This window comes from Rhinatrema bivittatum, chromosome 8 (genome assembly GCF_901001135.1).
Source record: "Rhinatrema bivittatum chromosome 8, aRhiBiv1.1, whole genome shotgun sequence".
Classification (NCBI taxonomy): domain Eukaryota; kingdom Metazoa; phylum Chordata; class Amphibia; order Gymnophiona; family Rhinatrematidae; genus Rhinatrema; species Rhinatrema bivittatum.
In genome coordinates, this window is record NC_042622.1 from 96,659,491 (window position 1) to 96,671,749 (window position 12,259).

General features: G+C 40.9%; 1 protein-coding gene across 1 annotated transcript in view; it reads left to right on the plus strand.

Moving 5' to 3' along the window:
* Window positions 1–12,259, plus strand: part of CCDC187 (coiled-coil domain containing 187) — a 148,499-nt gene that overhangs the window by 117,014 nt on the left and 19,226 nt on the right. Inside the window, exons 30-31 of the mRNA XM_029611872.1 lie at window positions 726–3,712; window positions 5,377–5,718. Of these exons, the coding sequence (XP_029467732.1) occupies window positions 726–3,712; window positions 5,377–5,718 (3,329 nt within the window). The remainder of the gene's footprint in view (window positions 1–725; window positions 3,713–5,376; window positions 5,719–12,259) is intronic.

Genomic DNA, 12,259 nt, shown 5'->3' on the forward strand with positions numbered 1-12,259 from the left:
AGGAAAGATCGTACACTTCTCATAGCCACTGCACTGACTCTGCTGCCATCTTGGACCTCTCAAAATTATTTATTTTATCTTAATACACAGTTTTCATATCTACAGTGTATACTGTAAATATGCTAGTAAATAAATTAAGATATTCGGTGAAGTGGACATATTTCTCATTTACATTGTACTCCATTCAGCTTCATTTAATGTAATTTTAGTAAATTGAGAAAGGCAGACGTTTATCCTTTATAGACCATTCCTGATAACATAATAACATGGCAACATAGTAGATGTTGACAGAGAAGGACCAATTGATTGCAAGATAATTATTTTAATAATTACTTTTGTGTGTGTATGTGCGCGCATGTGCGTATGTGTATAAACACACACGCACACACACACACACATATATATATATATATAGCATATATAGTATTTCAGAGACAGAGCCTGCATATATCATCCAAATTTTGTAATGCAATATCCTATTTATACAACATATCCTCTTAGATATATATATATATATATATATATATATATTTATGCAGTATATTTGTTAAAAGCTTGGTACAATTGCTGTTAAGTTGATTAGAGCTAATTATTCCAGATTCAAAGTGTTAGCTTTATTTTCAGCACTTTGCTGATGAGACAACAACTGCAGCTGGGAAAAAGTGTCAGCAGCACACAGTGTCAGTCTCCAGCTAAACTTGAACCATCCATCCTTGTTTTTGCAGATGCCACAATGGTTAACAAAGAAGAAAAAGAAAAAGCTGCAGGATGTGGCGAGGAAAGGTCTGCAGATGGTGAGCAGCCAGCTGCACATGCAAGCAGCAATCAATTGGAATCCTCTGTGGAAGTATCAATGCCAAAGGCATGGTTGGTGCACCCATCTTCCACTGCATCAACAAAATCAAAGGACTCATCTTGTGTATTGGAAAACGTCATATCCTATGCCTCATTCCCTGATTTTCAGAAAGTATCTGCAGTCCTAATTGATATTTCTGACAGTTCTGTTTCCTGGTCGGAAGGAGAAGAAAAGAACATACAAAATACAGACATCAGTGAACCTGAGGTATCTGACACTGAAGAAAAACAGCTGGAAACATTGATTGGGATGGAGCAGGGAAAAGAAGGAAATCAATTATTACTCAGTACCGACTCCAAAGAACCGCTACTTTATAAGTCTGTTGACAATGGCACTTCACCAGATTTTGAACAAAATTCAGAAAACCAAAGCAATATTTCTGCACATTTCACCTTTCCTGAATTGCATGTCATCACCTTATCAAACAGGGATATTCAAATACCAGTAAAAGAAGAGCCAATTTTATTTCAAGTTGAAAAGACAACTGGAAGATCAGAGGAACTATCCTATGAAGCTCTCTGCATCTGCCTGGAGGACTACAAAGAAAACCAGCTTATGTCTGAAAGGCAGTTTGATCCAGAGGAAAGTTGGGACTCCTCAGGTTCATTAAACATCTCTTTGTCCTACAGTGAAAACTTCACTGATGTGGATGAGAATCCAGAGCACAGTTCCTTTAACCCAGTGGATAAAACTGAAAATGACTCTGAGGTTGGCTGGTGTGAGGGAGTGCATGTATTCAAAGACTGTATGAAAACTGTAAGTCCAGTTACTGAAGAATTAAAAAGCACCATTTCACTTCAACCCAATAATGCTACACCGAGTGACAAAATGCTTCCATCTAAACCTTTACCAGTATCCATAGACTTATCTATCTCAGATAGTACAGCTAATAATGAAAAATGTTCAACTGAAGGGCAGGTTTTCTGTAAACCAGATGAAATGGCACCTGTAGAGAACTCAAATCTGATGAGTCCCAAAGATATTCTTCAAGCAACAGAAACTTGCTCCTCTGGCATTACAGACCTGGGTAAGAATAATGAAAACCAATCCACTACAGAACACTTAATCAAAAAGCAAACTGAGATGGTGCCATTTCTTTCTCAGTCGTCTAAAGATCTGTTATCTCACATTAAATGCCTTCAATATCAGAGTGAAGAAAATGTTATATTCATCTCAGATGAAGTCCTAATTCCTATTGATGAAGATGCCTTGTCAGAGATATTCTCTCCAGTCGATGAAGTGCTTTCATACAAAACTGAAGACTTGTTTTCTATTGAAAAGGATTTCTCGTTCTCCAAGGAAGACCTTCCTTCTCCCCCTGAAGAAGTAGTTACCATAAATAGTGAAGAGATGAATATTAACACTGAAGATTTCCCATCTCCACCAGACCAAATGATGGAATCTGAGCATGAATGTTCAGACTCTACCTTGGAAGGAGAATTTACTGAAGAGCTAACCTTATTGTCTCACCAGATTTTGGCTGATGATCTGCCCTTACCTTCTTCAGAGATAATGCCTGGGCCTCCCATTGAAGATGGAAATGCCTCAGGATGGCCAATGGATACAAAACATATTTACCAAGAAAATAAAGTCCCAGCAGTATATGTCAGAGGAAAAGATACTGCTTCATTACAAAAAATGGAGCCCTTCTGTATACCAAACACTGATTTTCCAAGTTCTAGAAATAAAGAGGCCAAAATATTTAAAAACCAACCAAAACTATTCTTAACACTATCTGAAGCTGAAGTGGACAACAGTGACTCAATGTTATCTTTTGAAATTGGATGCAGAGTGCTTGTGAAGCAAACCCAGCCAGGTACACTGAAATATAAAGGGCATACATCCTTTGCTGAAGGTTATTGGGCTGGTGTGGCACTGGACAAACCAGAGGGAGACCATGATGGGACATATGAAGGTGTAAAATACTTTAAATGTGCTAAAAATTGTGGTGTTTTTGTTAGACCTAATCAAATCTTGCATCTGTTGAATGAAGATAAAGATGGCTCCAGTAGTTCTGCAGATGAGGATCCGTATGATGACAGACCTTCACCAGGAAACTACAAATGCGTTGATGACCAATCGAGAAAAGAATGTAGGGAGCCAAAATCAAAAGAAAAATGTAACAACACAGGAAACCCTTCAGCATCAAATGAAAACAAGTCTAGATCATGTCTGCCTGCGCAAGCAGAAAAGGACATTAAAGAGAGATCTCCCAGCACAGGTCAGTATGTTGACATTGAACATATCCCTCAGTCCTTCTTGATGTCTTTAGAGCCAGTAAATGGTGCTGGAGAGTTGCCACAAATGAAGGGTGATCCAACTGAACCTTATTCAGAAGCTGCACGTTTAATGATGGAGAAGGAAAACATTCTTGGAAGGCATGCAGACAAGCTAAGAAATGTGCATTCTTTGCAAGATGCAGAAAGAGAGAAGCTGGTTAAAGAGATCTGCAGTGAGCTCATCAGGAATCTTTTATGTGATGCACTGATTTCATTCTCTGAAACATCTCAAAAGAAATGTAAAAGGGCTTTGTTCAGAGGTGATAGGGAATCTGCTGGACACCTGGGTGAGAAACAGCAACAGAAATGGGAACTCTTTCATGAGATACACAGTGACAGCTTTGAGCGATCATCAGAAATGTCAGACTGGTCAATGTGTGATTTAAGCACTTTTGAAAATCATGTGAAAAGTCACCCAATGATAACCCCTCTGGAAGCGAAAAACATAGCAGACAAAATAGTAGTAAAACTTATAGATGATGCCATGAAAGAATATAAGAAGATTACAAAGAGACAAGGAGAGAAGTTAGAAAATAATACATTACATTCTTCTGCAATGACCCAAGCATCTTTGCCAGTAAGTACACAAGAGCAAATGTGCTTTATGAATTGTATTGTATTGTTAAATTGTGTTGTTCACCACTGTACATGTTATTGGAAAAGGGATAAAAATAAATAAATACTTACGTGGAAACATAGAACAAGCTAACAAATAAAGGCCCTCACAGTCCATCCATTCTGCCCATCTATACTTGTCAGAACATAATTAATAAGTCACAAGTAGTACTGTATATTTTCCACTATATTCTGCTGTGTCATTGTATTATGATATAAGTAAAGGATATAGCAAATTATATTTATTTTCTTAATTTTTGTTTTAGGATGTTATACCAGTATTTCCCTCTGGCATAAATAACTGACAGTTTTGAATGTTCATTGCCTAAGGGCATTTTATAAATTGCTTAAGCTCTGTGTGGCTGATATTCAGTGCAACTTAGCCAAATAAGCAAGGACTTATATGGCTAAGTGGCAGCGGCTGAATATTGGGTCCCGATCAGCGGCTGCCACTTAACCAGATAAGTAGTTAGCTAGCTAAGTGGTGGGCAGGTTATAGGTGTTCTGTAGGGATGTGCAGAGCAAAAGTTTAAGTTCATATGTCCATATGTCCAAAGGGGGTCCCATTTGCGGTCAATATGGACATAAACAGAATTCAATGAGTTGAGTATATGTCCATATGTGCAAATAAAAATTTAAACCCCTCACCCTCCTTAATCCCCCCCCCCCAAGACTTACCACAACTCCCTGGTGGTCCAGCGGGGTCAGGACGCCATTTCTGACCAACTTTGCAAGGAGCACGTGACGTCGGCGTCACGTCGGAGTGACGCGGCGTCATGTGATTCCCCGCGAGTTCCCTCCGGCACCCTCGTTCGGCCCAAAAGGAACTTTTGGCCAGCTTGGGGGGGCCTCCTGACCCCCCCAAGCTGGCCAAAAGTTCCTTTTGGGCCGAACGAGCGTTCCGGCGCGAACCCGCAGGGAATCACATGACGCCGCGTCACTCCGACGTGGCGCCGACGTCACGTGCTCCTCGGAAAGGCTTTCAGAAATGGCGTCCTCACTCCTCGCTGGATCACCAGGGAGTTGTGGTAAGTCTTTGGGGGGGGGATTAAGGAAGGTGAGGGGTTTAAATTTTTATTTTGGATCAACAATCGCGATTTCCAACTTATTCAACATAGCTATATTGAATAAGTTGGAAATCCGATCGTTTATGTCTTATCACTTTTTTAAGTTAAAAAAAAAAAAAAGTAGCGTTTTACATTTATGTTCAATACGAATGCACACCCCTAGTGTTCTGGGAGGAGCTACTTATCTGGTTAACATAGCTGGATAAGTAACAATATTCAAACTTATTCAGTTATGTTCTCTGGCTAAGTTAGACCTGCTCAATAGCAGATCTAAAGTTAGCCGGCTAAGACTTATCTGGCTTATTAATGATTTCATCGGGGATATTCAGTGGCATAGCTGTGCTGTTGAATATCCCTTGTAAGTTAGCCAGATAAGTCTTCGTCAGCTAACTTACTTAAATGTTTATCTTTGAATATTGAGCCCTATCCATCATACTCAATAAAGATTTTTTTTCTAGAGGCAAAGAATTGAAAACCGTCCCTGTTGAATAAGACTTTATGTATTATTAGAAAACCTTCACAATAACACATACTGACATGTGTCTTTATTTTTCCCCAGTTCCTCAGGAAATTACTTGATGCGGGTATCTTTGGAGGCAGTGGAGATTTTAACCAACTGGATTCAGCGCAGCATATTGAAGAGATAGTAACACGAAGGCAAAGTTTGTACCAATTAGACCACTGGCACTCAGCCCCATGGAAAAATACAGAGGAGGTGGCCTTGGTGGTACCCCACAACTATTTGTACGTGAAGAAGTTGGTTGCACATAGGGTAGATGAACTGTGGTTTGGTCAGACTGACCTTTCAGCATCTGAAATGGTTTCCATGCCACAGGTCTATGTGGATCATGAAGTCACAGAAAACCAAGTGAATGCAGAAAGCAAGAGGGTTTATGATCAGGTATTTCAGAGTGCACACTTCCTTTACTTCTAAATGGACTTGTCCAGAGTAAAGCAGAGTAGCTCATAAAAAAATATTGCAGTTTTTAATATAGCTTGGGTATTACTTAAAATAACATTTTTCATAGGATTATATGTAATGAAGAAAGAGTTTCTTATCCATTGGAAAAAAATGTATTCTGACTAGTTTAATAACTTCAGGGGGTGGACGGGAACAAAAGGGGGGAAGGATAAACCAAGAATTGGATATGCCAAAATGTAATGTTATATCTGGCCTTCATTTTAAGTATAAGAAAATGAGAACAGATAGCTTCGCTGCATGCCTATAGCTAAAATTATCAGATTGCTGAAAATATTGCATGTGGTAGAAAAAGGAACATGTTTTATGTTAATTTCCTAACTATCGCTCGCAATACCTACATAATTGCACTTTCCTAGCTGCAAAGTGCTCGTTTCACGAGAGAGACAGACAGACAGACAGAGCTGTAGGAGGGGAGAGGGACTCTACCTGGGTAACATCAAGTTAGGTTGAGGGAACATTGTACAAATCTCATCTTTGTGTGAGTTTCCTCACTCCGAAGGACATAAAATCTTCACAAGAGAGCACTGTTCTGTTCGTACGTCTCACTCTGCATGTAAAAGTGGCCCCTAACCCCTACACTACTACCTCACCTCAAGTTACTAGGTTGGCCTCCTATAGAGATATAAATTGCTAACTACTAGAGAGGTCATGTAGATAGTTTCTCTCTCTCCTCCCCCAGTCTAAATGGTATTTTTTCCGTGCCATAATGTGATTTGATAAATGACCCTGTTAAAGGGTATCTTCATGCTCTGGGCAAAAGATGATTTATTTATAGTGATGTGCATTCATTTTTAACAAATGCAAAAAGTGCAACAAATGAGGCCATTTTTTTGGTTTGTTTTGAATGGCACAAACTGAAAATAGCCTGTCAGTTTGTGCATGTTATAAAATTGGCACATCCATGAATGTGCGTCGTGAAACGCAAGCACATGGATGCCTGCGCACGGGTCTAAAAATTCACCTTTTAGGTAACTAAGTTTTCAGCTGAAAATTCACATAAATTTAGGAGCTTAAAAGTTAGGCTCCTAAATTTAGGTCTACTATTTATTTGCCTAGATTTAGACTCCTAAATTAGTTGCCTAGTTCTGAAAATCAGTGCTAAGCTCATAACTTTGTTTCTCTACCTTAACTCCACCTCTGTAACCACCATCTTTTTAAGGTGCAAAATTTAGGTTCCTAATAAAACTAGGACCTTAAATTTAGGCACGCAGCCCTAGTACATTTTCAAAAGGGCCAATTTAGGAGCCTATTTTCAAAAGTTAGGAGCCTAAACTCTGAAAATTGGCCCCCACATGACTACAGAATTCATAACATGGACTGCAATTAGTTTTTCAAGGGGGCATAGACTCAAGCCACTCAAACTCTTTTTGGCTTCTGGAAGGAGAAGTATTTTTGGGTTGGTCAAACAGCAGTTCTCATAAAAGGAGATATTGATGAATATTCAGCCCTCCCAAAAAAATATCTGGCACGGCCTGAAAAAGATATTTACGATATGTAGGAGAAGCTACTCTGCATGGTCCAGTAACACTTTTCATTCCACCTAGAAGCATGTCCACAAATATTTATTTGCCCAAATACATCAGCACCATCAGAAGAACTCTCACCCAAATATATTCTTTTTATAAACATTTTATTTATAAGATTTCAAATAATAACAAAGAAAACATCTTGTACAGATAAATGCATATAGAAATAAACATTGTCCATATCAAAACAGAAGAAATTAAACCTTATACATTGTTGGTAGTCCACAATAAAGGGGGATCTACTCCATATGTGAGGAAATCAGTATATAAAGATATACATGCATATAGAATCCCAGAGCGACTCTTTCATCTCCCATCGAGAAAGACCAGGCAAGAGGGAGAAACACAAATTCTGTCTAGACTAGAGGTAATAAAATTAGAAAGATGCATAGGATCAAAGAAAACATATTTTATTACCTCAAGTTTAACAACACACAAGGAAAGTTCAACCAAAATAACCCTCCTAATTGTAGTACACCAGATCTTAAAAGAAATGTCTTCCTCTTCATCTGTGTTGCCCTGGTTACATCAAGAAAGATATTAATTTTCAGATCTAAAAAGGGAATTAATTTATTATGGAAAAAAGCTTCAAAACAAAATCCCTATCAGACTCAACCAAGAAAGTAACCAAAAGGGTTGATGGAGAAATCTCTTCAACAGATGTAGATTCTTCCAAAAAGTCTGACAAATTCAAAACAACCATTAAGTCCAGTGCTAGAGACATTGTACTAGAGATGTGAATCGTGTGATCGATCGTCTTAACGATCGATTTTGGCTGGGGGGGGGGGGGAATCTGATCGTCGCGGTTTTGTTTTTTTAAAAATCGTTTAAATCGTAAATCGGGGAGGGCGGGAAAACCGGCACACTAAAACAACCCTAAAACCCACCCGACCCTTTAAAATAAATCCCCCACCCTCCCGAACCCCCCCAAAATGTTTTAAATTACCTGGGGTCCAGTGGGGGGGTCCTGGTGTGATCTTCCACTCTCGGGCCACGGCCGGCGCCATTTTGGTTCCTGTCCCCCGACGTCACGAGCGCAGGAGATCGCTCCCGGACCCCCGCTGGACCCCCAGGGACTTTTGGCCAGCTTGAGGGGGCCTCCTGACCCCCACAAGACTTGCCAAAAGTCCAGCGGGGGTCCGGGAGCGACCTCCTGCACTCGGGTCGTATTGCCGTATTGCAAAATGGCGTCGGCCATACGATCGGCACCATTTTGCAATACGGCAATACGGCCATACAGCCGGCGCCATTTTGCAATACGGCCAACATGACAGGAAGTCCGCGGCTCCGGCCGCGGTGAAGAGGAGACCCGATGGGCGGCCTCGGGGCCGCAGGGGGAAATTGAGTCCGCAGCTCCGGCCGCGCGGGAAGGCCCGACTTCGGCGGCGTCCGTGCCGTGTCGGGCAGCAGCATGGGGTGAGGTGAGTGCAGCCTGCTCGCGGGGAAACCCGCGGGCAGTGTTCCTAACAGTAACAAGCTGAAAAATATTCCTTTGGCAATTTTGAACCGATTCTGACTGGCCATGTTGTTGCAAAGTATAAGGCCAAATTTTCAAAGGCCTACACACGTAAAACCCGGGGTCTACGTATGTGGCCGAGCCTTGCATGTGCAACACGCATTTTATAACAGGCCCAGCCATGCGCGTAAAACCCAGTACACGCACAAGTGCCAGGCCCTGAAAAAGGGGCAGGTTAGGGGCAGGGTCTAGGCAGGGGGGAGGGTGGGCCGGGACAACGCCATTGTACACTGTCCTGGGAAAGCGCGCGCCAGCAGTAAGCCAGCATGTGCAATCTACTGCTGCTCCAGAGGAGCAGCAAGGTGACAAACAAACAAAAACATAAGAGTTAGATGGGGGTAGGGGTCAGGGAAAATTCGCCCCCCAGCACCCTCCCGTGCGCGTTGGTCGCACATGCACGTGTGGATTTAAAAATCTGCGCGCATGTGCATATGACCTTTGGATTTTATAACATGTGTGTGCCGGTGAGCGCATATTACAAAATCGATGCATCCATTTGCTTGTGCCGGGAACCGTGCACACATGGACGGCCATGCACTCCTTATAAAATCGACCCCCTTAGTGAGAAAGTTGAGCAGACAATGATGTGATGGCTTCCAAAATTGAGTGATGGGTTATATTGGAAGACTTCACTAAAGAAAATCTTGGGGGGACCAAGTTAGAAAGTACTTGAGAATATGTTGGGTCTGCTCTTACTCTCTTGCCAATGGTGTCTGGGAGTGCAGATATCGGCGATGTCCAAGGCTCTGCAGACACTACTGCAGATCCAAGAGTCATAGCTCTGAAGTTATCAAACTACAATGCCAGAGACAGCGAAAATTCCCCATCTAAGGAGCTATTCGGTGAACACGTGCCTGAAGATTCTCCCAACAACAATCCTTCCTCCAGATTCCCAAGTTGATCTGAAATCACTGAGGACTACCGGGGTGGATGAAACAGAGAAAATACATGTTTTTACCTTCACTTCCCCATGAGACCAAAAGAAATTACTTTTAAAGACAATATATAGCAATTAAGAAGCTCTCAGCAGGTGACAAGGTTTCCAAAAGCCATCTTGGATCCATGCCCAAATATATTCTAACAACACCTATTACTTCCTGTGGAAGCAAATACATCACTTTAAAATTTTTATTTTCAATTTTTTTTAAATAAAAAAAGTTAGTTGGATTCAACCCTCTTGCTTTACTCTATCATCTAATGCTAAGTAATATTTTTAACAGCCTTCCAATATTTTTAAATAATGTAGAAAATTTCCAATGAAAAAACTGTATTTGAAGACTCTGAATATTTTCCCCATGGATTTGGCATGCACCCTTATAAACCAGTTTGACCTATCTTTCACTAGAGCATTTTGATCTTAATCTAATCCTCTTTTTAAATGTTTATTCACAATTTTACATTTTCTTTCATATTCATTTTGTAGTAATTCACATACTTTCTACAAACATGCAAACATTCTAAAATATACAGTTTTTATGTTCTCAATCACAGAGCACATACCCATTGTACAATAGATCCCTAGAACTGAAGAGAGACCAGAGCCCACAGACACTATTATCATATAGCAATACTATATTAGCAAGCAAGCATGAGTCACTTATACTGACTACTTATATTTATTTATTTATTTATTTATTTTTAATTTTTCTATACCGAAGTTCCTGTAAGAATACAAATCACACCGGTTTACATAATAACAACAAAATTCGCTTAGGAGCGTTACATAGAACAAAGAAGGCATAAAAAATATGAAATGAATTATAACTTAACATATCGTAAACTGTAACGTGTCTTATCATATCAATTAACTTCTCGTAAATATATGTCTCGGTGGGAAGCTTTGGAGAGGTGGCTAAGAAACATGGTGGGAGCGAATTTCGGTAGAAAGAGGGGAGGAATTAACAGTCTGAGGTTGCAAGAATTTGGAGAATATGAAGGCTAGAGTCTGGAGTATGGGAAGAATAGCTTTAGGAGTCAGGGAAGGCTAGGCTGAATAGCCATGTTTTAAGTCTTTTTTTGAAGGAAGAAGGATACTGCTCTTGCCTGAGGTCCGGTGGTAATGCGTTCCATTGATGAGGTCCTGCTGTCGAAAGGGCCCTCTTTCTTAGGGCTGATTTTGCTTGTGGGGCAAACAGGGTGTCTTTATAGGCGCTTCTAATTGGTCTGGATGATGTGTGTGGCGTGAATTGAATAGTGGTGTCGATGGATGTGAGGTTGTGTTTGGCTTTATGGATAATCGTGAGGACTTTGAAGAGGATCCTGAACTTGACGGGTAGCCAGTGGAGGTGCTGAAGAGCGGGGGTGATATGATCTCTTTTTTTGGTGTTGGTGAGGATCCTGGCGGCTGAGTTTTGAACCATTTGAAGAGGTTTTATGGTGTTGGCTGGGAGCCCGAGCAAGAGGGAGTTGCAATAGTCCAGTTTTGAAAGGATGATGGATTGCAGTACCAGTCTGAAATCTTGGAGGTGAAGGAGAGTTTTTAAATTTCTGAGAACTTGTAATTTGAAGAAACAATCTTTCGTGGTGGTGTTCACAAAGTTCTTCAGGTTAAACTGATTATCTAGGATCACGCCTAGATCTCTGACGAAAGGAGATGATTTGATCGGTGAGTTGACCGAATGAGCTGTGGGTGGTGGCGTTGGAAGTTTGGTGAGGATTTCCTTTGAGATGATAAGAATCTCGGTTTTGTCGCTGTTTAGGACCAGGTTGAGCATGGAAAGTAGTTGGTTAATTTCTTGGAGGCAGGTGGTCCAGTGGTTCAATGTTTTTTGAAGAGAGTCTTTGATCGGGATGAGGATTTGGACATCGTCCGCGTAGAGATAGTGGGATAGTTTTAGCCATGTGAGAAGGTGGCAGAGTGGTAGAAGGTATATGTTGAAGAGTGTTGGAGATAGGGAAGATCCTTGTGGGACACCCTGGTTGGAGCGAACAGGGGGAGATTCTTTATTGTTGATCCTGACTTTGTAGAACCTGTTGGATAGGAAGGATCTGAACCAATCAAGGGCAGGACCTTTGACGCCAATGTTTGTTAGTTGTTCAAGAAGGATGTTATGGTTCACAGTGTCAAAGGCGGTGGACAGATTGAGGAGCGTGAGAAGATAGGTTTGTCCTTTTTCCAAGTTTAATAGTATAGTGTCTGCTAGGGATATGAGCAAGGTTTCAGTACTGCGTGTTTTTCGAAATCCGTGTTGCATGGGGGAGAGAATGTTATGCTCCTCAAGATAATCTGATAGCTGTTTGTTGACTATTTTTTCCATGATTTTTGCTATCATGGGAAGGTTAGCTATTAGGCGGAAGCTGGACGGGTCTGTAGGAGGTAAGTTTGTTTTTTTTAGAATAGGTTTGAGAATAGCGAGCTTAAGAGGGTCTGGCACTGATCCTTGGGATAAAGAGAGGTTAATGATGTCAGAGATTGGCT